The sequence below is a fragment of the Peromyscus californicus genome, unplaced genomic scaffold (genome assembly GCF_007827085.1).
Source record: "Peromyscus californicus insignis strain IS unplaced genomic scaffold, ASM782708v3 Scaffold_4__1_contigs__length_199733344, whole genome shotgun sequence".
In the NCBI taxonomy this organism is placed as follows: Eukaryota; Metazoa; Chordata; class Mammalia; order Rodentia; family Cricetidae; genus Peromyscus; species Peromyscus californicus.
In genome coordinates this window covers 96494513-96520143 of record NW_026294562.1, presented here as the reverse complement: position 1 = coordinate 96520143, position 25631 = coordinate 96494513, and the positions used below count along the sequence as shown (strand labels likewise).

The following is a 25631-nucleotide window of genomic DNA, read 5'->3' as shown; positions in this document are numbered from 1 at the left end:
GACCACTTGCAGTAGTCATCTGATCAAGATGTAGCCAACACCATGTCTACCTGCATGCCACCATGTCCTGCCATGATGATAATGGACTGAACCTCTGAAACTGTAAGCAAGTCATCTCAATTAAATGTTTTCCTTATAAGAGTTGCCATGGTCATGATGTCTCTTCACAGCAACAGAAACTCTAACTAAATACTGTCTAACTATGGTGGGCAACCAAGAACATTATCAATAGTCCATATTGCTTGGGGTGCCTCTAGGACCTCCCTCACCAACAATTCATAGGAAGATATCCTATTCCTGGCCCAGTATTTTTGTTTAATATCCTATGGCTTCTGGGAGCAATATTATCCACCCATATATGGTACCTCCTTTGAGAATCTTTTTTTATTTTATTTTTCACAAGAACACAAAGTAGTGGTGTTCCTTATGGCATTTCATTTATCCTTAATTTTAGTTAGTTCTATTTTCTACCCTCTCTTCTCCTCCATATCTTTACCTCCATCCCTGCTTAGACTTTTCCACCCCTAGTTTCTACCCCCTATTTTCACATAAAATATGTAATATTTCATTTTAATATTTTTTTTAGTATTTTCTTTAGCATTTGCTTTCTGGACCATCAGAGGATCTAAGCTCAATCCTGAACATAGCCATTACTTCAAAGAGCATTAATTACTTTCGTGGAAGATATTAGATAAATCTGAATATTAGGTTGTGGTGGTTTGAATAAGAATGACCCTCGTATGCTCATATATTTGAATGCTTAGTCACCAGGCAACTGAACTGGCTGAAAGGATTAGAAGGATTAGGAAGTGTGGCCTTGTTAGAGGAGGTGTGTGGTCCTGTTGTCGAAAGTGTGTTACTAGAGGTTGGCTTTGAGGTTTCAGATGCCCACACTAGGCTTTCTCTCTCTCTGCCTGATGCCTATGGATCAGGACTTAGTAAGAAAGGTCCAAATTAAATGGTTTTTTTTCATCAGAGTTGGCTTGATCATGGGTGTCTCTTCACAACAATAGAATAGTGACTAAGACCTAGGTGTTTGTCTTAATTTTTAACATATATATATTTACAGTTATTAATTCATAATTTATAAATGCTCCTCTTGATGGATTTAAGATAGTTTCTATATTGTTTTGAAATTTAATGGTGCATTTTTATGGTATTGAAATTTAAAACACAAGTAAGATTTTTGCTTTCTGTAGTAAAATGACCTAAAAAGCCTCAAATTAAAGAATTTAAGTCTGCCTTCCCTGGTAAGCACCAGACGGCAGATGACACAAGTGTAGTATGGGCTGCAAAGAATCCAAGAGGGATACTGGCTTCTACAAAGGTCTTCAGGAGTATGGCCTATCTATTTCTGGCCAGGCAGGAAATGTTGGAGGCAAGGCCAAAGACAAGGAATGGATCTCAATCATCAAGCTTGCCCACGTAGACAAGAACATGAAGCTCAAGTCCCTGCCCTCTGTGCCCATCTGAAATTACTGACTTTTTCTTGTGGGTCTCCCTCCAGGAAGAGATTTTAAAGGTTACACCAGTGTAGAAGTAGACTCATGCGGCCCAAAAGACCAGGTTCAATGCCTTTGTTACTATGGGGGTTACAAGGTCATACTGAATATTATGTGTTTCAAGGAGGTCACCACCTCCATGTGAAGGACCATCACCTTGACCAAGCTCTCAGTGTCCCTGTGCAGAGGGAAGAGTGAGAAGAGAATGTAAACAAATAGCACACTGACCTATACAAGGTGACAGTCCACTGGGGCTCTGTGCAGGTAAACCTTGTCCAAGACCTAATGGCACTGGCAACACAGATGCTGCTAATGCCCGGTACTGATGACTCCTTACTCCAGCCAGGGACTGTATTGCCATACTGGACAACTTCATAAAGCTTATCATGCCATCTTCAAGACCTATAGCTATCTGACCCCTGACCTTTGGAAACATGATCACCAAGGTTTCCTGTCAGGAATTTGCCCATCATCTTGTAAAACCCACACCAGGGTCTCTGAGTATAGGACCCACACTCCAACTATAGCTACAATTCAGGATTTTTATGCTAGAAAAATAAAGTGAATTAAGTTTGCTTAAAAGAAATTAATTCCATTCTATTTCTGTCTTGACCTGTTGACTAGCTCTTTCAAAATTTAATAACCTCAAGTCGCCTGAACAGTTAGGGGTCAAGGATTATGTCTCCTCCTTTACATTTTCCTATTGAATGATCAGCATAGAACAAGGTAACTAAAAATGATAAATCTAAGGTTAAGATCTATATATTTGGGACCTTTTTCCCTTACAGTTTTCTATTTCTTGACTACTGGACTTCTAGAAGCCACTTAGTCGTATTTACTGTTAGTCTACATGGAGATCCCACCAAATATAGACTAAGCTTTGGACTTGGGGATATAGCTCATTTACTGGTGTGCTTACATAGCATGGATGAAGCCCTGGTTCAACCCCCAGAACTGTACACATTGAGCATCCTGGTCTATAACCATGATCTCAGTATTTGGTAAGTCATGACAAAAGGATCAGAAGTTCAAAGTCATCCTCAGATACATAGTGACTTCAAGGCCATCCTGGATATTATGAGAGCCCATCTCAAAGAAAATGAATAAAATATGTCATCTAAGCACAGGAACCATAATTGTATTATTTGTATAATTGAATGGGAAGAAGATTGCCTGATCTGTGGTAGTGTGTGATTATGAATATTTATTAGATTTATAAACTATTGCCTGTTTTTAATGAATATATGCCATTTTATTTCCTCATAGCATCACTTCTATTCAATGAAAAAATTATTTTTAAGCAAAATGGAAACTGAAGCTCAGAGAGTTTAACAAAACTGCTGAGCATCACAGCAGAGGTTCCAGAGCTAGGGTTACATTTCAGACATTCAGCTACAGGCTCTTACATGGTGATGATACCTCTTTTCACTAGAGTTTGGCTTTCTTTCTCTGAGTTTATCCTTTTGGTATTGGAACTTCATCACATCCTCAAAGGATAATAGATCCAAGAAAGATCAGGTCCCATGGAGAATAAAAGGAAGTCTAGTTACACCTGGGGGAAACTAAGGTTCTAATCCCTGCATCTAACACCGAGGACAGAAGAGACATAGCTGAGGACAGTTAAAGCCAGGGTTTTTTTGTCATCTGCTTCAACTTCTTCTGATCCTATAAGTTCAGTGTAGGAGAAAAAACATCCCGTGGCAGTTTCTTCAGCCTGCTCCAGCATGTTTCAGCAGGGCCAGCCAGTGTATCTCATTTAACATTTTTAAGTATTAAGAAAACGAGTATTGGTAAATATATAGGAAGGGAGACAAATGAAATGAGTTTACTATTGGTTATACTACTTAACTATTGTCACTGGTTCTATGATTCTGATCAACAAATATGCAGAGATTTTATAGAAGTTTCCAATCTTCTTAAACAAAACTTCTCTCACTAATAATTGCAAGACATCACCATTTATCATGCCTTCATTATTACCATTGTCTTGTTACTAATTTTTAGTTACCACTCAAAGTAAAGAGTTCCATTAAACAGTACTTCTTTTGAAATGCATTCAAAACTTATTGATATTCTGGATCTGACAGTTTTTTTAGTTTGGTATAAAATTCTGCTCATGATTCTATGTGAATAAATATGGTAATTTTGTGGAACATGACAACAAATTGATATGATGAAGATATTTCCAAACATCTAATCGCCCCCTCATCACGAAGGATCCATTTACAATGCTGCTTGTTGCCATTTGGTAAAATATAACCTTTACTTTAAAGATACAGCCTTCCATTTGGTATTTCTTATTTTACCTCTTGAAGTAAGTTTAGTTTTGCACGCAGTTGCAGGAAGTGGGACAGAGAATTCCAGTATCGCTTCTCCCAAAGATAATAGCTTTAAAACTACAGTACAATACCACAACCAGGGTGGTAAAATTTCCTTAAAAGATGGATGATGGTAAGAATTTTCTTTCTTTTTACCCCTAATCTGTGATTTAGAAGGGTATTCTTATTTATTTCACATTGTTTTATTGTTTTTTTAATCAAACCACCTAACAGAATTTTCCTTATTCCCCCCTAAAATTAAGTAAAATAAAATACACATCATTTTATTATAGAAGAGTCACTATGTGACTTTTTTAATTCATAATTGTATGAGAGATGGCTTTGCCTTTCAGTGACAGTAAGAAGGTTTCTACTTGAGAGTTTCTACTGCATTATTGATCCTTTTACTATTTTATAAGGCTTTATTGGAAAATTCAAGACATTACATGCTTCAGGAAAATCTTTGATCAGTTTGACCATAATTATTCTGTGATAAAATTTCTCTAGATGCTTTGGAATTATAAAGGTGCCCTTGATATTCACATTACCCATCAATAACATTAAGCTTTCTTCATTGAGTTTTTCTCTTGCTTCAGAATCAGTTGGTAATTAACACTCATGAGAAGGGTAAGCATACAGCTTGGTCTCCTTGCTTCTGGGCACACAGCTTTCATTCCTCTCCTTCATTCATACTATACCACCTAGTCTCACAATTGTCAGTGATCTTTCTACATGACTTATATGAACATGTAATTTCACTTCCCCAATATTCAGGTGGTTTCTTCATCTACAAAATAAAGTCCAAATTCATTAGCATGGAAAAAATTTAAGAGTATAAAATACACAGCCGACAACATTATTTTTGCTTTTTACTGTACAAATGATGGTTTGGTGGGTTTTTTAATTGGCTTGTTGGTTTAGTTTTATATTTGAGACAAGCCTTACTCTCTAGCCCAGGCTAACCTGGATTCATGGGAGTTCCAGATTGACCTGTAACTCTCGGCCATCAGCCTCCCAAATGATAGGAATACAGGCCTGACCAACTACACCCAGAATCTAAATTTGTGGCTTTCATTATTCATAGTTTTTCTTTCAGATTTTTTTCTTTTTATGATTCCCTCACCATGTCCATTTTAGCAAATTTCATTTTCCAACTTTATCTCATCATTTTTTCTTTAGAATTCAATATCCTAGACTGCAATAAAGGAAGAACTTGTTGGTAACCAACAAATTTAGAACCAAATAATACAGCTAAGATCCAGCTAGGTCTAGGGAACCTTCTGAACATGCTGATGTTAATGATATGGGTTCTCTTCATTATCTTTTCCTCTATCTTTGTCACAATTATTTTTAGAAACTCCATTGACTCTCTGAAACATCAATGTACAAGTCCTTAGGTAAAAATAGAATTCTGTAACACATAATTTAGTAGAAATCAGAAGAAGTTGGCGATTCAATAGATATTGTTTGTGTTAAAAAAATCTGCTGCATTACAGGTAATACATACCTTTATTTTCAACACTAGGGAGGTGGATGCAGAGGCAGGAGGATTATGGGTTTAAGGCCAACCTGAGCTACACAGTGAGACTCTATCTCAGAAAAAAAAAAACCTGTTCTTCTTTTGATTTTCTGCAATATATCTGAGGTCAGTATTATCACACAGAAAACAGAGATTTCAGGGGAAAAGGACACATAAATTGTTCTTAATAGCTAGCATACCCCTCACCTCTCAAAGTCAAGATTCATGAAAAGTAGAAAAATCATTAGTTTGCCTGTCTACTATTACAATTCTATTTCTGGAGTTTTACTAAACTCCTATTTTGTGTGGGGGCGGGGTGTTTCAAAATTATGAATAAGGGACATATTTCTCAAAAGTTTGTGTGTATTCAGAGCCATAACATCTCCAAAAATGTATCCTTTAATGCGCCTTCTACAGACTCAGGGATCTGCCTATGCTTGTCCTTCCGAGGTGTGAATGAGGAAACAGGGAAAAATCCACTTGAGAGACTCACTCAGGCATGTCTCAGCTTATGCACTAGGAATTTGTCCTCTTCAAACATATCCTGATTTTGACTCTTTGCCTGAAACTAATCAGTAATCTGGAGGGAAAAAAATCTAGAATCTGATTTGTGCAATCAATAATCTGTCTTCATGAGCAAGCACACTGGAGATTTATGTCCATACCCATGGATGCAGGAAACTGGTCAAGAGTAACTGAGTTTGTCCTCATGAGCTTCTCTTCCCTGCCTACAGAAATACAGACCTTGCTCTTCCTGGCATTTCTAGCCATCTACCTGGTCACTCTGCTGGGAAACAGCCTCATCATTCTTGTGACCTTGGCTGACCCTATACTGCAAAGCCCAATGTACTTCTTCCTCAGGAACTTATCCTTCATAGAGATTGGCTTCAACTTGGTCATTGTGCCCAAAATGTTGGGGACCTTGATTGCCCAGGACACAAGCATCTCCTTCCTTGGCTGTGCCATTCAGATGTATTTCTTCTTCTTCTTTGGAGTGGCTGAATGCTTCCTCCTGGCCACCATGGCATATGACCGCTATGTAGCCATCTGCAGTCCCTTGCACTACCCAGTCATCATGAACCAAGGAACACGTGCCAAACTGGCTGCTGCCTCCTGGTTTCCAGGATTCCCTGTAGCCACTGTGCAGACCACATGGCTCTTCAGTTTTCCATTCTGTGCCACCAACAAGGTGAACCACTTCTTCTGTGACAGCCCACCTGTGCTGAGGCTGGTCTGTGCAGACACAGCACGGTTTGAGATCTATGCCATTGTTGGCACCATTCTGGTCGTCATGATACCCTGCCTGCTGATCCTATGTTCCTACACTCGCATTGCTGCTTCCATCCTCAAGATTCCATCAGCTAAAGGGAAGCACAAAGCCTTCTCCACCTGCTCCTCACATCTCCTCGTTGTCTCTCTTTTCTATGTGTCTTTAAGCCTCACTTACTTTAGGCCTAAATCAAATAATTCCCCTGAAAGTAAGAAATTATTATCATTGTCCTACACTGTTGTGACTCCTCTGTTGAACCCCATCATCTATAGCCTGAGAAATAATGAGGTGAAGAGTGCTCTCAGCCGGACCTTCCACAAGGCCCTGGCCCTCAGAAACTTAATTCTATAGACATTAAAAGGTAAGGTTAATATTTGTTGAATGGAGAACATATTTTTGTGATTCATATCTATCTCTTATTGATCTCTATTGTGATGAATTCAAGTTGCCAATATGGCTTTTGGAAATCTCAATAGAATAAGAAAAAACACAAATGCAGTTTAGACATATTATTGCCATCAATACAAAATTTCCTTTACCTGCCAATTAAACCTCACAAAAGTGTATCTTTGTCTTTCTTATTTAGTTTCTATTCATAATCATAAACTTAACTTTGAAATCCACTTAGACTTTGAGGTAAATAAGGAACAAAAGGAGCCCAGAGAACTGCAGTGAGATGAACTGTGAGTATTGTGAAGAGATGAGGTGGGGCTCTCCTGAGTTTAAAAGGGATTTCCTGGTGGCTATGATGCACACAAGTCAGAAATATTAAGGCTGTCCATGATGACCTTCTTCCTAGTCTTGCCATTCCTGTACTCCAATCACTCCATGCTTCCAAAATGACCATACTTTTCTCCTTCTCAATGAACACATGCTTGCCATCCAATCATTCCATCTTGGCAAGGCAGATGAAACTTGGAACTGTTTGTATTTGGTCCAGCATTTGACATGGACAAAATACCAGGACCTGTATGCTTCAGGATGAAGTTCTCATCATCAAATTTCTCTCTGTGGATGAACTTGCTGATAGTGTCATTATGGCATGTGAAGTCACCACTCTGACACATGAATCTTGGAACAATTCAGTGAAGCTGAAATTCCAGGTCCTTCCTCTACAGTGCTCAGAGTATGAAATTTTTCTGCTGGAACTTTGTCTGCAAACATCTCAAAGGAGATGTAGCCCAGAGGTTCAACATCAACCACAATATCAAAGAGCACTGAGGTTGGTCAAAGCTGATAACCAGTGGCTATATGGGATAGCAGCATCTGCAAAGCCTTTATATTCCTTTATTTACTGATTCTGTTGACATTTCAACAATTCAGTGCCAAGGACTTCAAGATTCTTTTATTCCTGTTAACACACACTTTGAACACTATAAAATGGCTAGTAATTTTAACATGGGATCATATGCAGAAAAAGAGGGAGGCATACCTTTGAAGCAATGTTAGTTCTTCTAAGCTAACTAGAATGCAGCAAGGAACAGTAGCTCAAAAACCCTCATGAACATGCATGAATAACCTCAGTGGCTATTTCTTTCCCACTGAATTCTTCCCAGGAAGAATGTCCTGAGATTCTGTATGCACCTTGTCTCACATATAGGTCAGTCTTGGTGCTACTTTCATCAAAGCGTTAATTAGGGCCTCGCTGATTCCAACCGATCTTCTTTAATCCTAGGATTCCTTTTATGACCTCATGGCACTTTATTTTATACATGTGTCATTTCTTTCTTTAATCACTTACTGTTATAAATCATGCTATCCAGATCAGTCCATTGTATATGCCTTGACATTTCTAATAGTATATCTGACAGATGTAAATCTAGAAATTGAATTTCTGAGGCAAAAGATAAATACAAATATAACATTACATAATGGAAAATCAAACCATTTAAACATCTACCAGTGATTTTTGAGAAGCTTGTTTCCTTCAGACTTCATCAATAATATTTGTTATGAAACAATGAACATTGATTATTTCATATGTAAAATAAACTCAATGAATTTTTAGTTTAAATAAAATAAATATTGAGAAATGAGGAAAATAGATGAGTATGTGAGAGAAAATGCACATATTTCATTTGAACTTCTGAATACACAATTCGGATAATTAACATAGGTAATATCTTGCTTGGTATTCCATTTTTGTCTTGAAAAATTGCCACCATTAGTTTGGACAAATTCATCCACTCTTTCAAGACCCACTATGATGTCTCATGCAATGTTTATTACTCTTGTGTACTTATATTCCAAGTTTATTAATAATTTCAATTTTATAAATATCTGTGTGTTTTTTAACAAAATTATCTTCTCTTGAAGTACTTGCAACTCTTTGAAAACTAAAACTTCACAGATGTTTCTGTTTAGGTATATCAAAAGACTTATGTTCCACAGAACTACACTAAAAACACTAGGAGGATATGGATAGAGTTAGAGTCAGATGAAAGACCTAGAACTTCAAATCTAGAATATTGCCACAAATAACAGTTGGTACTTGGATACACAATACCGACTGCCTAGACAGGCAGATGAATGAGGCTGGAGGTTGTTTAACATGCACAACAACAAGTAGAATGAAAATTCCAATGATATTTTCACTAGAACATTTGGTGCTGAGGCAGATAGATATGGTAGTCTAAAGTAAAGAAACATCTTACAAATAATCATGGAAGACAATGCCTTATGCCAGAAACCAAAATCAAACCAATCAAGGGCTGTCCCTAGCTATGGATAGAGCCTTAAGTATAGGCACTATTTTAAAGGTTTGTAAAAAGAATATCCATGAAGACTCATATTGCAAGAGTTAAATGATAATTAACTCAAGGTTGACTCTATCGTTTCTTGTGTTTACCTTACCCAAGGAAAAAAACTTTAATTTATAAAGTGTGTTGTGTTGGGGGGGGATACATTCATCTGTGCATGCAGGTGTATGCATGTAGAGGCAAGAAGAAGCCATTCAGTGTCGTCCTCTAGCACTCTTTCCCTTGTACCTTTGAGACGGGATCTCTCATTGAACCAGAAGTACCATTTTGAGTAGCCTGGCTGACTAGCAAGCTCCTGGGATCTACCTGACTTTGATCCACAGTGCTAGGGTTACAGGAACATGCAGCATATCTGGACTTTTACAAGGGTACTAGGGATTTGAACACAGATCCTCAGATCTGGGCAGCAAGTAAGACACCTCCCATATCCCTAATTTTCGTAGAATAAAAAAAACTGACAAATGAATGGGATAGTCCAGTTTTTAAAAATAATTCTGACTTAAAGTGGTATGAGAATGAATTAATTCAAAATATTTTTTGAAGAATTTATGGGAAGTGATGGTAGATGGCATGTGGGTAATTGTGCTACTCAAAAGATGAGGGATGATTTTGGAGGAAGACTGATGCCTGCAGCAAAACTCGGGTGTCCTGAAAGGCTGGGGAATACACACAAACTATGCAAAAGGAGGAGCTTTTGAATGTTTTCCTTCTTACATCTGTCTTACTTCTTACATCTTCTTACTTCTTACATCGTCTGCCTGTTAAAAACATTGCCCCCAAAACCAACAAGAATTCTGCTTGCTGAGAGATGCAGAGATGATCACCACACACCATGTTGTCTTAGAATTGGTTTTAGAGTCATAAAGTCAAGATGATTTGCTTACTAATGGAATAACTACATAGGTCCAGTACAGTAGAGAGAAGACAAAGTGAAGCAAAGCTTCAATTTCGTGTGAAATCCTGACATCAGCCTCATTCTTCAAGGAACAACGAAGCATAAGCAAACCTTTTTGTTTATGTTGGATCATGTCATGGGAGGGTTTTATTTTTATATTCACTTTCCATCTGTGAGGAAAAGAAGAGAAACAGCAAGCTTCCAGGCAACTCAGTCTCATAGAGGTTTCTTAGGTTCCAAGGACCAGAAAATCTAAAAGTAAAGCTTGACCAAGTTTAGGGGTATGGCATGGTTTCATATTATAAATATGTTTATTACCTTTTAATTTTTAACATTAAAGCTTCTTGAAGCCAAGGAAGAGTTCAGGGTCTGTAAAATTGGCACAGATAAAGAAGGTACGAGCTATCAGATGGGGTAGAATGCTGTAAAATGTTGTCTTCTGGACATGGCATGACTATTGCATTAATAAACTCATAGCAAATGTGGCTACCAGGGAAAGACCTGTACTGGGTCAAGACAGCCAACATTCCAGCATGGGCAGGAAGTCCCACTATAGGCCCTACCACTTAATGAGGATATATGGCAGCTGATACCTGCTGGGAGAAGGAACAATCATTTTCTTTGGAAGATGCTCCCACTGGTAGGTTTCTCATGCTCTGGTGGATGGCCTACCCCCATGCACATGTAGACAGCACTCATTGTACTTGGTGGGTTATCAAAAATTAAGTTAGAAAAGTTACATGTTTGGGGGCACATGGGGAGAGTTGGGGGAGAGAAATGGGGGTGGATGTGATCATATTTCATTATATGTATGTATAGAATTCACCAGAATAGAGAAAGGGTGGTCCAAGAGGACTGAAAGGGATGTGTACCTGTTGTGCTGTTTGTAATAATCCTGTCAGGAATCTCCTTCATCTATGAGTTAAGAAAAGAAAAGAGAACACACACACACACACACACACACACACACACACACACACACACACACACACACACACACCTTTAATCAGAACACAAAACAAAAGCCCTTTAAAAAATAAATAATGATCACTGAGACTTTAAATCCAGAACAGCTGTGTGAGGTAACTTCTCCAAGTTCAACACCTACCCATAATGTGAGTTTTCTGTGGAAACTTCCATGATGAACTTAAACTAAGTATAAATATTCAAACTCATCTTCCAACAATATGTATTTCTCAACAGCAAAAATGTAACCTAACACGTAAGAAGAAATAAGTGTTTTCCTTTATATGATGTGTTTATTTCCACCATGGATTCAGAACCACACAAACTCTTACATAGGGCAGTGACAGTGCTCTTTCCTCATCTCCCACTTAGATACAGAGTCCTTTGCAGTGGATGTGACCAAAATAATACACAGACTCTTTATTTGTTAAAGCCATCTTTCTTGCCCATCCACAAATACATCTTCAGCCGACTCACAATGATCTATTAAATTTTCCCATTATTCCTTCCTACTCATAGGTTATGTCTAAAGAAAAGAAAAATGCTAGTGCTATTTTTGTTGCTGTATCATTTTCTCCTAGTTACATGTTCATCACAATTGTAGTTTCATATTTTATAAGATTCCTTTGTCTGCTTTTCCTTCTAAACTTTCTATCCCATTAAGTAGTGACCATTTACCACTAAATACCTAGTGCCTGTTATGTGATAAGCATCTGCTAAACATTTACTGATGAATGACATTCAAAGTGGATTTTCTGCATTTCTTCTTTGGTTATGAGGACCCATGTTTTGATTGGTCCTCTTTCAAATGCTAGAGTGAGATTGATGTTGAGGAAAAGGATGAAAGGTGGAATGACAGAGAGAAGTTGGGTAGCCATAACTATTTTCACATTATTGTTCATTGCAGGCACCATGCTGGATACCAAGCAAACAGTAATGACCAAGTCATATATGATTAATGCTTCCAGTGAGAAACTCACAATCAAACACATCCTTCAAAAGCATTTTGAGAAAAGTTCAACATCCATGTAAGCATTTTGTACAAAGCTCTTATTACTCAGGGCCTTCTTCCCAAAGCACGGATTTCACTTTAATTCTTAAAAAAAATTTATTACAAAATTTTTTCATGAACTGTACTCTGATCATATTCCTTCCCCTTACCCAACTCCTCCCAGATTCTCTACATCTATCTACTCATTACATGTTCCCTGTCTCAAAAACAAATCAAAACAGACCAAAAAAACTAAGAAAAAGAAAATCAATAAGACAAAAAAAATACCTTAACAAAACAAAAAGTGCACAAAAATGGAGAGTGCTTTGTGTTGGCCAACTACTCTGGAGCATGGAGCCTGCCCTGGAGTGTGGTAGATAAACACAGTGAGATTTCATTGGGAAAAAAATTCATTTTCCCTTTCCCAGTAGGTATGAATTGTTTATAACTTCTTAGTTAGGGGTGGAAAATATCTACAGCAGATTTTCTCCTTTTTCAATGTCAATTGTTGCTCCAGAAGGGTTAGAATTTGAGATTCTTAGTCATACTTTCACTTCTTCATCTTGCTGGAAGGTTAGTAACATCTCTAGCTGCTTATACCTTTCATTAATATTCTACACCTGGGTTAGACAGTGAGTAGTGGATTCTAGTCCCCAAGCCTGAAGACTTCTCCTCAGTCCAGGTTAAAACCACCCAGAAAACTACCAAAAGTGAAGAAATGTAAACAATACTGGTACTCTCTTCTAATTTCTCTAGCCTATAAACCTTGAAGTATAGATAGACCACTGAGTTTTGTCCCTTTCTCTTGTGGCTTCACAACTGTATGAAAAGTTGGAGCTGAAATAAAAACCTACATTCAATTATAGGATCATGGGTTCTTCATGAAGTTTTGTAATTGAGCTGCCCAAAACTCATATCTGTTGGGAAGTAAATCATTGGTATCACCTGAAGAAGAGGAAGCACTGAGGAAAATCATTTGTCTATGATAAACAGCAGGGAATGAAATAGTCTTGAGACCCAGGCTGCAATCCTCTAGAGTGGCAGACATAGGCCCAGCGCAGAGTATCTCTGGAGTGAAGAGCCCTGCACAGCTCAGAGCCTGTTTACAAGTACTGACCCAGCCACTGCACAAGATTTGCCTGGGGCAATTGGCACAGCCCTGAAACAAAGCATCTTGGAGACCTTGACAATGGCACAACCCAGAGTCCACCAGCAAATGGGATGGAGATAAGCCTAGCCCAGAGTGTCTCTGGAATGACTCCTTCAGAATAACCTGGTACTTATCTGGAATGACTGGCACAGTCAAAGCCATAATTTAGGACTCTCCTGGAGTCACTCATTCTCAAATAGCTGGAGACTGCTCCATAGTGACTGCCATAGAGGAAAGTTTTTCCAGAATTTACATTGACAGATATCACTCTTAGGAGGTGAGTAAAGGGCAAGGGATTGTGGCATAGGCTTGAAACCTTTGTAAAGAGGATGGATCACCACCAGAAATATCTCTTCTTTGACAAATTTCTAAGAGACAGGAAGACAGATCAGAGTCTCATGCAAAACACCTGGAATTTTATAGAACTTGATAAAGAATCGATCCTGAGAAATTATGTGAGGCAATATTGGCATGTGTGATGTGCTTTAAAATGTTAAAGCTATTTGTTTGCATACGGATTCTCACTTGGCCCTTCACCATCACCCTGTCAAGTAGATGGGTCATTTAGTAGAAAGATAGTCTTACATATCAGAAATACATAACTCAGAAGTTATGTCAGTGTCTAATTTTATAGCTGTTCAAAAGTTATCCTACCTCAGAACTCTGATCTGCACCTACAACAGAGTCTTTAATAATAAAAAAACTATGTGGACTGAAATAACTGGTTATGTGGAAATTTTGCTAAGCACTCATAATGTATCTCGTTCTTCTGTTTTTAACAAAACACAGAATCTCCAAGGTATTAGTCCTGAAAATAGACACTGAACTAAGAGATGTCACTGTCTAAGCCACCAGCCTCAACTAAGTTCCTCATTTCTTTCACTTCCTACTATACTTCTCTCTCTCTCTCTCTCTCTCTCTCTCTCTCTCTCTCTCTCTCTCTCTCTCTCACACACACACACACACACACACACACACACACACACACACACACACACAGTCACAATAACAATTAACAAAAGCTGTGTATTCGACATTCCCCAGCACTGGTAACATCCTCACAAATAGAACCTCAGCTACAGGAAGGCCATATTCAAAATCTACCCAGTGACTTCTCTGCTGTCCTTTCTCTGCATAGTGGGGAAAACCGAGAATCTAAAATAGAAGTGAAAAATGACAGGCATGAAAGAAAAAAAGAGGGAAGAATAGCTCAAAAGGAGGAACTATAAAGGGGAAGATTAGCAAGAGATTGAGAAAAATGAAGGATAGTACATAATTACAAATGTGAGGAAGGAGGCAGATGAGAAGTCCTAAATCAGGTTTTGTCTGTGTGTCTTTTGCAACCCTGAGGCCTTAGGAAGATGCCCCAGGAGGCATTTCAGAGATCAGGAGAAAAGCAAAGCTGTGTAAAGATAGCTCTAAGACCTTGCCTTTCATTACATTTAAATTCTCGTTCAACTTAAGCATTTCCAGTCCCTAGCAGTACTTAAAGAGTAGTCTGCCCTTGCTGGAAAGTCAGAGAGCCACAACTAGTCCTGTGTAAATTCTCTGTACCTTCTTAAGTGTTCATTTGTGATACCATTTTCTTCCTGCTCCTTTGTCGTTTGTTTTCCAGTATCTAACTGGAGTCATTCTGCTACGTGTCCTTAGAAATTTTCCAAACCAAACTGTGCTTACAGTGATTCCAACTGTCACTGGCCATGGTTACACTTGACTGAATTAGTTTTAAATTATTCAACATTGTTTTACCAGAAGATTCAGTGAATCTTTAATGAAGCTGTAAAAACTAAAGTCAGGACTTCCTAAATGTTCTACTATGTAAACAAATATCAAAGATTTCTTTATGTTGTTTTTTGTTGTTGTTTCTCTTTTATTGAAAATAGATATTTTTCTCACCAATATATTCTGATTACAGTTTCTGCTCCATCTACCCCCACCCAGTTTCGCACACACACACACACCATTCCTCCCATCTGGATCCACCCCCTTTCTGTCTCTCACCAGAAAACAAACAGTCAAGCCTGGCAGTGGTGACATATGCCTTTAGTCCCAGCACTCCAGAGGCAGAGGCAGGAGAATCTCCAAGAATTTGAGACCAGCCTGGTCTCCAAATTGAGTTCCAGGACAGCCAGAGCTGTTACTCAGAGAAACCCTGTCTCTAAACCCCCACCCCACCCCCACCCCCACCCCGCAAAAAAAAAAAAGAAAGAAAGAAAAAAGCAGTAAGAAGACAAGCAGTCATTTAAGGGATGATAATAATAAAATATAGTAAGATAAAACAAATCAAGATACCAAAATAGGAAAAAAAACAGTAAACAGAAGAAAAAGGAGACAAGAAAAGGCACAAGAAATGAATATAGATACAGAGACCCACATAGAGAAATTGAGGTTGAGTATTTTTAAACAAATATCAATCAGCAAAAACACTAAGTATTCTCTTCTTTGTATTTCCCTTTCCATTCATCCCTTCACTGACTCTTGAACCTGCACAGGACTTGAGTGTCTTCTTTTCAACAAGGCATTTCTAACACTCTCTACACTCAAATAACTTGCTCACCCAGAACTTTATTCCTCAGCATTGCGCTTACTCACCATCACATAAAACACATTCTATTAGTAAAATTTGCTGATAATAAGTCTAATTATGGAGAAGGCAGTTTCTATGAGAGCAGAGATTTTCTTTTTTTCTAAATATTCTTTTATTAAGAAAAAATTTTATTCATTTTACATACCAATCAAAGATCCCCCTCTTCTCTCCTCCCACTCCTCCAGCCTCCCCCTCTTAACCCACCCCCCATTTCCTCCTACAAGAAGGTAAGGCCTCCCATGGGGAGGTACATTTAGTAGAGGCAGGTCCAAGGCCCTCCCCCTGCCTCAAGGCTGTGCAAGTTGCCACATCATAGGTAGTGGGCTCCAAAAAGCCTGCTCATGCACCAGGGGTGGATTCTGATCCCACTGCCAGGGGGCCCCTTAAGCAGATCAAGCTACACAACTGTCTCACTATGTGGAGGGCCTAGTCCAGTCCCATGTAGGCTCCAAAGCTGTTGGTCTAAATTTCATGAGTTCCCACTAGTTTGGTTTGGTTATCTCTGTAGGTTTCCCCATCATGATCTTAATGCCCTTGCTCATAGAATCCCTCTTCTCTCTCTTCGACTAGACTGCTAGAGCTCGGCCTGGTATTTGGCTGTGGATCTCTGCATCTGAGAGCAGAGATTTTTTCACTCCAGTCATCAATTATGACCTTTGATGACTACCACATAGAACATAATTTGTATTTATCAAATAATTGTTCTTCTTTTGTCCTAGAAATTTAACAGCAGGGCAATGAGTTGGATAGATTTACTTTTTATCCTGGAAAGCAGAGTTAGCATCATATTGTCACAATCTTCTTCTTTTACTGAGGATATACAGTGCATCAGACAACAGGTTACACATTTTAATCTTATTCCTTCATCTAAGATTATCATCATTAAAAATAATTTGAGGTTCTCAATTTTGAGACTTGGTTGTTAATGAAACCTTCTATTTCATTCTCATGGAAAGTCTTATCAGTGGCATTTAGATGTTTGAGGTGGACTTCGTTAACATGCAATGTGTGACCATCAAGTGCCTTGAGAGCCCAGCACAACTTAACCAAGAAGAGATGATGTAAAGGCTTACACTCAACACATCAGGATTCTCTCATGACTCTGATCTTATCTTAACTCTGTTCTCTTTGCTCAGGCACAACTTCCTTGAGAGTTCTTCCTCCCTGAGATGTATAAACATCCACTTCTGTGTTGTAAGTCCTGATGAATGTAGAAGTGGGACTTCTTGCAATAACATTAAATCTTTCACAGTATTACGGATCTTGATATTAGGACCTCTGTAGGACGATTACTCAGGAATCATTTGCATTTAATTGTACTGTCTGTTTCTTTAATATTTTTTTTCTTTTCTGGCCATTTGTTATACAAAACATACCCAGTCAGACCTCGTCCTCTTCCATTGTGCAACCAGACTTCAAAAACATTTCCCCTGTCTTTCTTAGCAAAACTGACTATTCAGAGTGCTAGGGTAGGAGGGTAAGTGGAGTTGTGCTTTGGGGCATTCTCTTCAGAATGGAGAAAAGCTTGGACATGTATAAATACATAGAGTGAATCTCAGTTTAATGGGAAAAAAATCAGGATTCTTCTTAAACAACTGTGAACTCAAATAGTCAAAATTATTTTACACATTTTTGGAGAAGACTGATGCTTTATGTTCTACAATCACAACAAATGTAGAGTCTGGAACCAAATGAGGTTTCTTATTTAGAGTACAATAAGCATATAACATAATATGTGGAAGTTTTTCCCACCTTCCTGAATCTTGGCTTCCTCAATGTGCAGAAGAATGACCTGGGGAAACTGGACAACTGTTAGGGAATTTATTCTTGTGAGCTTCTCAACATTGTCCTATGAGCTACAGGCTCTATTATTTCTCTTGTTTTTGATCATTTACTTAGTCACACTCATGGGCAATGTTCTAATTATCCTGGTTACTACAGCTGACTCTGCCCTGCAAAGCCCTATGTACTTCTTTCTCAGAAACTTATCCTTCCTGGAAATAGGCTTCAACTTGGTCATTGTTCCCAAAATGTTGAGTACTTTGATACTCCAAGACAAAACCATCTCCTTCCTTGGCTGTGCCACTCAGATGTATTTCTTCTTCTTCTTTGGGGCTGCTGAGTGCTGCCTCCTGGCCACAATGGCATATGACCGATATGTGGCGATCTGTGATCCCTTGCGCTACCCAGTAATTATGAGCCGCAAGTCCTGCGCCCAGCTGGCAGCTGCCTCTTGGTTCGCAGGGTTCCCAGTGGCCACTGTGCAAACCACATGGATTTTCAGTTTCCCTTTTTGTGGCCCCAACAGGGTGAACCACTTCTTCTGTGACAGCCCCCCTGTCATAGCCCTGGTTTGTGCTGATACTTCACTATTTGAACTGGAGGCTCTGACAGCTACTGTCCTATTCATCCTCTTTCCTTTCTTATTGATCCTGGGTTCCTATGTCCGCATCCTCTCCACCATCTTCAGGATGCCTTCAACTGAGGGGAAACACAAGGCCTTCTCCACTTGCTCCTCCCATCTCCTGGTTGTCTCCCTCTTCTACAGCACTGCCATCCTGATGTACTTCAGGCCACGCTCCAACACCTCCCCTGAGCACAAGAAAATGGTGTCGCTCTCCTATACAGTCGTCACGCCCATGTTGAACCCCATCATCTACAGCTTAAGGAATAATGAGGTGAAGACTGCACTGAGGCGGGTCGTTAATAGGACTCTGAATCCTCGGAAACTGTGACTGACTTGGACAGGCACTGGCAAGGGCACAGTGGAAGGACAAAACAAGGAACATTGAATTCCCCAAGTTTCTACTCTTTTAGGGGATACTGTGTACCTACTGAAGTTTTGGAATCCCACTAGGATCCATTTGAGAATGAAAGGACACAGAAGCTAAAGGAAACTGCTGGCTGACTCTGAGACTGGCCTACTAAGTTCCCTGCGGTATTCCTGGTTACTTCAATTAAGATCCTCTGAAAGATGACAATTTCCTACAACCCACCACACACACACACACACACACACACACACACACACACACACACACACACACACTTTAATCTTGAAATTCTTTATCCAGTTCATTTTAGAATCTGTTTTACTTCCCTCAATTTGCCCCAACACACTATCTACATATTTTAAGAGGACCTTCATCAGTTAGTTAAAATAATTATACTAGTAAATCAAATAAATGGTTTTCACTCATTATTTTCAATTGATTTTTCACTTGCACCCACAATTTGACTCTGAATTCCACATCAGAACAAATCTAGCCCCTGAACACAAAGTCTCGAACAAAACAAACTTTTATCCTAGTGAGGAAGAGGAGCAGTGAAAAGGTACCTTAAACCTCCAGGGTTTATGATAGTCGGCAGTTAAAGAGCTCTGCCTCTGCTGCCAAAGTTACAATGGGTCTCATTTACAGAAAGAATATTCCACGTTTAAAGCTCCTAAATATCATATGCTCTGCACAGATAACCACAAATAGGAAGGCTGCACAGACTCTCCAACTAAGGATAAATACAGGATTACGGGGACCTGCTATACATAACATACATAACTCAGAGGTTTTGTTCACCTTTCAACTTTTTTTTCTGTGCCTTTATTGTGACTGGATGAAATCAGTTGTCCTTTCAAGACTGTACATTTGACCAACAGAGCAGCCTTTCTTCGTGATTCTTCCCTGTGAACACATACAACTCTGGAATTTCAGTAGCACCCTTAGTATACTAACACCATAGATGTGTGCAAACACATTCCTGAAAACTCAATGATCATGACAGGGTAAATAGCGTTTACTGCAGATGCATTTTTCTCTCCACTGATTCTGTGAACTGCCCTACCTCTTTCTGTCATGAGGAATTGGAACCACTTATTTTGTGTACAAACTGTCCTTCAGCATTTGATAACAAAGCCCCCCAATAAGGCATAATAGGAGTAAAACACATTATTTACTACAGAATATATATTAACTTTCAACAATAACATGTATATGTAAAAACATGCTTTGTATAAAATTTAACAACAGACATATCAAAAACAATGATACAGATAAAATATACACATATTAGTTCTAATTTTTATCTGTATATTGATTATAATAAAACACCTCTGTGTAGTGTTAATGGTCCAATAAGGACCAAACTGTACTAGTGTTCAGGTAATCCCTTATTTAACATGGTGCTTGGTGATCAATTCTGGGCTTGATGTCAAGCCCAAAGATAATACAGTTTATTAGCAGTAAATTACTCTGTAGCAGAGAATCAAAATTGTATTCTAAAAGGAAGTCATAAGGGATAAAAGGTTGAGCTGGTTACAAATTATGGCTATGTCAAAGGCATCAAAATGTGAGAGATGTGACCCAAGAAGGGGCACTGCAACCAAGTCTGGCCACAAAGTAATTTCCCTGCGCAATGTTCCTTCCGCAAATATTTCTGTGAACGCTTTACATGCATGACCTTCCTCTCTATCTCTGCACTTAGAATCTCATCTATGTCTTGTCAACAGAATAATTTTGTGAAAAAAATAGGATTGGGAGACATCCAAGAAATAGACTACATTATAAAATACTATAGAAAATAACTCCTGCCTATTTCAAGGGGTTGAATGGAATGTCCTGGCAGAAAAGCCCTTTCATGCACTCCCTTAAAGAATTATGTCCCAAAGTTCTACCCGCTGGGCCTTGAACTTCAAAGTTTTCAACCATTTGAAAACCACATGGCTGGAGAGATGGATCGACAGGCAAGAGTTCTTGCTGTTCTTTCAGAAGACCTGGATTCCATTCTTAGCACCCAGTGTAGCTTACAACCCCTGTAACTCCAGTTCGATCGGATCTGATGCCATCTTCTGAGCTTCATAGGCTTCTGTACATATGTCATACATATAAATTCACACAGGCACACAGGTGACCTTGTGAAAATATGCACAGGGGTGCCCACACAAAATCTTAGAAAAACTTGAACATTGGGGAATGAAACTTGAACATAAAAATGTGTACCTTACCTGATACTTAGAAAGTATAAAATAAAAAGTACCTGATATGGAAAAATGCATTCAATATAACCACTATTAAAAATTCAATATGGACGGGGAAGTAGGTTGGCTAACTCTAGATATTCACCTTTTCCTCCTCTCTTCTAAATCCATTCCCACAGTCTTATTGCCAGTTGTATAGCAGACCTCTCTGCAGCCTCCCTTCCCCCTGTCCCCATCTCTAGTGTATCATACAGATATCACCTCCAAATTTTCTTCCCCCGACTCATCCCAGTATCTCAGCCCCCAGTTCCAGCAGGCATTCCCTTTGACCCTGATGGCCACTCCACTCAGGGAAGCAGGTAGGCTAACTGCAGATCTTCACCTCCTACTCTTCTCCTCCAAATGGAACCCCCAAGTCTCATTCCCAGATCTGTAGCATAACACTTTCTGCCAAAGTCCCTCCTCCCATCTTCAGTGAATCATGTAGATCTTCTCTAAACTTCCTTCCCCCTACTCATTACTTTATCCCAGCCTCCAATTTCAGCAAGAATTCCCTGGGAACCTGCCACCCAAGTCTGCCAGAGAAGCAAATAGGCCATCAAAGTAGGTAGGCAAGTTTTAGATCTTCACTCTCCCTCATCTTCTGCATATCCAATCCCACAGTCTCATGCCCAGCTCCTTGGAAGATAACCTATTGTAGCCTCTCCTGACTCTCCCCTCCCATTACCAGGGGACTAAAGCAGATCCTGGTAGAACACTGTAGTAGAATATTATTTTAAGGTGTGTTGCTTTTGTTTATGTTGCATTTGTTTAACTCTGTGAAGCTATGTTACTGTGCTTGTCTAACACACCTGATGGTCTAATAAAGAACTGAACAGCCAATGGCAAGGGAGGAGAAAGGATAGGCAGGGCTGGCAGGTAGACTATATATAGAAGGAGAAAACTGAGGTGGAAGGTCTAGGAGCCAGAGAAGGAGGAGGACTTCAGGGGTCAGCCACCCAGCCACCCATCTACACATCAAGCCATGGAGTAAGAGTAAGATTTACAGAAGTAAGAGAATAGGAAAAGCCCAGAGGCAAAAGACAGATGGGATAATTCAAATTAAGAAAAGCTGGCTAGAAACTAAGCCAAGCTAAGGCCAGGCATTCATAAGTAATAATAAGTCTCCGTGTGTGAATTTATTTGGGAGCTGGGTGGTAGGCCCCCCCAAAAAAAGAGTAAAAACAACCAAGAACAGAACACCCTGCTTTCCTCCCTTCTGTGGGCCCCATCCTCATTTCTATGAGTCAGCCCCCAATGCCTAGAAACACATTTTACCTGGAACCCACAGTGGTCACATCTAGCAAGAACTTGGAGAATTCTCTAGTAACCACCACACCCTTCTAAGACTAAAGAGGGCAACAGAAACCAAGGAATAAAACACCCACCTAACAAGGATAAGACCAAAATCAGCACCTAGATTTACAATCTTCCCCAAACCAGATGCCTACATGACAGCATAAAAACACAATCAATGACAGCCAGGACAATATGTCTTCACTAGAACCCAATAACCCTACCATAGTAGGTCCTGAGAATTGCAACACTGCTGACAGACAAGACTTTAAAATACCTTTTATGAATATGATAGAGCTCTTAAAAATTAAATAATAGCCGGGCGGTGGTGGCGCACGCCTTTAATCCCAGCACTCGGGAGGCAGAGCCAGGCGGATCTCTGTGAGTTCGAGGCCAGCCTGGGCTACCAAGTGAGTTCCAGGAAAAGGCGCAAAGCTACACAGAGAAACCCTGTCTCGAAAAACAAAAACAAAAAAAAAAATTAAATAATAAATACCTTAAAGAAATCTATGAAAACACAATAGTAGAAGGAAATGAATAAAACTATTCAACACCTAAAAGTGGAAGTAGGATCAATGAAGAAGAAAACCCCAAAAATGAGAGAAATTGGGAAATACAAAATTTAGTAACTCAAACAGGAACCTCAGAGGCAAGCCTGGCCAATAGAATGCAAGAGATGGAAGAAAGAATCTCAGGCATTGAAGACACAACAGTAGAAGAAATGGGTACCTCAGCCAAAGAAAAATGATAAATCTAAAAAAAAAAAAATACTGGCAGAAAAATATCCATGAAATCTGGGACACTATGAAAAGACCAAATCTAAGGATAATTGGAATAGGGGAAGGAGACAAAACTCCAATCAAAACACAGAAAATATTTTCAAAAAAATCATAAAAGAAAATTTCCCTAAAGAAGAAAACCACAGAAGAGGTTAATCATGCCCTCAAAAGCACAAGGAATAAATAATCCCAGACCAGCAAATCAAAAGAGGGGAAACATGTACACATGTACATACATACATACACACACACACACACACACACACACACACACACAGAGAGAGAGAGAGAGAGAGAGAGAGAGAGAGAGAGAGAGAGAGAGAGAGAGAGCAAAACAGCAAAATAACAGGAATCAGCAAACACTGCTCAATGATATCTCTCAACATTAATTCTCTCAATGCCCCAATGAAAAAACACAGACTAATAGACTGTATTCCAAAACAGGATCCATTCTTTTCCTGCACCTAAGAAACATACCTTAACATCAAATGATAGACACTGCCACAGAATAAAAGGATGAAAAAAGATATTCAATGCAAATGGACCTAAAAAGGTAACTGATGTAGCCATTTTAATATTAATATCTGACAAACTAGACTTCAAATCAAAACTAATCACAAGAGATAGGGAAGGACACTACATACTCATCAAAAGAAAAATCCACAAAGATGATTTTGCAATTCTTAACATCTATGCACCAAACATAGGCACCCAAGTGTAAAACGAACACTACTATAGCTTAAATCACATATTGACAATTGCACACTCATAGTGAGAAACTGCACTATTACACTCTTGCCAATAGACAGGTCATCCAGACAAAAACTAAACAGAAAAATGTTGGAGCTGACTGACATTACAAACCAAATAGACCTAACAGATAGTGCAGAACATTCACCCCCAAACAAAAGAATATACCTTCTTCTCAGTACCTCATGGAACTTTCTCCAAAATTGACCACTCAAACACATAGCAAACACATACTTGAACACAAAGCAAGTTGTAACAGATACATCCTATCTGACCACTATGGACTAAAGCTGGATATCAGAAACAACAGAAAGCTTGCAAACTCATAGACACCGAACTAGATGAAAAATAGATCACTATTAAATAGGCCATTACTGAACGAAAAATGGGTCAAGACAAAAATTAAGAAAAAAATTAAAAACTTTCTTGACTTGAATGAAAATGAATATATAACGTACCAAAATTTCAGGGACCCAGTGGAGGTGGTTCTAAAGTTCATAGCACTAAGTGCCTACATTAAAAAAAATTGGAGAGAGCCATGGAAGACTGAAGTAAAATTACAATGCTGTCTTATTGATTGTTTCTATTTCCAAGAACAAATAGGGCTGCTGAAATACACTGGAGTCAGGAAAGACTGTGTTTGAAATCAAGAAACTTCACAGGCATTAACACTTCTTTGAACATTGCTAATCAAACGAAAATCAAAAGAAAAAACTCAACAAAGAGGAATCTATTGACTTATGCTCAGGAAAGAAATTTTAGATCACCACTGCCTACAAATTTCCACAAATAGAGACTAAGGAAGAAACAAATCCATGAGAGAGTTGTTGTGGAATGTTATTTTAACTGTGTAATGGGTGGAATATTATTTTAACTGTGTAAAGGTGTGTTGCATTTGTTTCTGCTGCTTTTGTTAATGATGCAAAGACATGTTACCTTTGATTAAGTACAATTAACCTGGAGTCAGGAGGCTGAGTCAGCAACTAGCTGAAAGGAAGTGGTAGGGAGGAACTAAGTGTAGGGTGGGTTGTTAAGTGGCGGCTGAGAGGAGGGATGCCCCTTTTTTTAATGGAAACATGAGCAAGGGAAGAAGGCTAGCTACTTGCTATTTAGCCTCTCTGAGTAAGCAGAATTTCACCTCACTTTGAATCCTGAGTTCTGTAGAAGGATAGAGATTTAGATAATGTTTCCTTTAGTGGCTTTGATAGAGAAGGTGGTGGTGACTAAGGGAACAGAATTCCTGCCTGGATGCACCCAATGTGGCCCCTGCTGGTAGCTGTGGAGTTGCAATTGCCAGCTGGGACAGCAGTTGCTTAAGGTGCAATTACTGTATTGAATGCAAAACAGGGAGTAGTGGAAGAAACATCACAATTACTAGTTTAAGTCTGATGACTAGGATCAGAAATATAGTTTTATTTCCTAATCAATTGGATTGGATTTTTTTTCACTCTTTCTCCTCATTCCTTTGAGCAAATAATTCTGACCAATGCTATCCCTTTTGGTATCAAGCAGATATGTGTTCTGTACTTGATGTCACACTGATAAAGTCATTGATGGAATTTGGTGTTCTCTGTGCTACAAACATGAATTAATCACTGGACAATGAACAAATACATGGTGAGGCAAAAAGTAAAGCCCGTCTTCCCTTGGCCCTTCAGATGCATTTTCTATCCTCTAACCCTGCTGTTAGACTCAGAGTATGGGCTTATGGGTTGTATAGATAGGTTCCCTTGTTGTTTAAATTTTACCTACAATATAATATCAGAGGAGCAGAAAGTAGCTGGAAAATTCCTTTAAATAATTTCTCTCATGGGTTGCTCACGTACATAATCTAGTCCACA

The 25631-nt window shown here is 38.9% G+C and overlaps 2 protein-coding genes across 2 annotated transcripts; both read left to right on the top strand.

The window, feature by feature from the left end:
- The first annotated feature begins 5997 nt into the window (after positions 1–5997).
- LOC128094829 (olfactory receptor 10A5) lies at positions 5998–6960 on the top strand. The gene has a single exon (XM_052713403.1). It carries the CDS (start codon positions 6007–6009, stop codon positions 6958–6960), a length of 954 nt encoding a protein of 317 aa, XP_052569363.1. The 5' UTR covers positions 5998–6006.
- Positions 6961–17744: 10784 nt separating this feature from the next.
- On the top strand, positions 17745–18692 carry LOC128094679 (olfactory receptor 10A4). Its single transcript, XM_052713160.1, has one exon. It carries the CDS (start codon positions 17745–17747, stop codon positions 18690–18692), a length of 948 nt encoding a protein of 315 aa, XP_052569120.1.
- Positions 18693–25631: the final 6939 nt, after the last annotated feature.

Bases quoted from the DNA above. Each gene is read 5' to 3' on its own strand.
- LOC128094829 (XM_052713403.1), top strand. From the start codon at position 6,007: ATGGATGCAGGAAACTGGTCAAGAGTAACTGAGTTTGTCCTCATGAGC.
- LOC128094679 (XM_052713160.1), top strand. From the start codon at position 17,745: ATGACCTGGGGAAACTGGACAACTGTTAGGGAATTTATTCTTGTGAGC.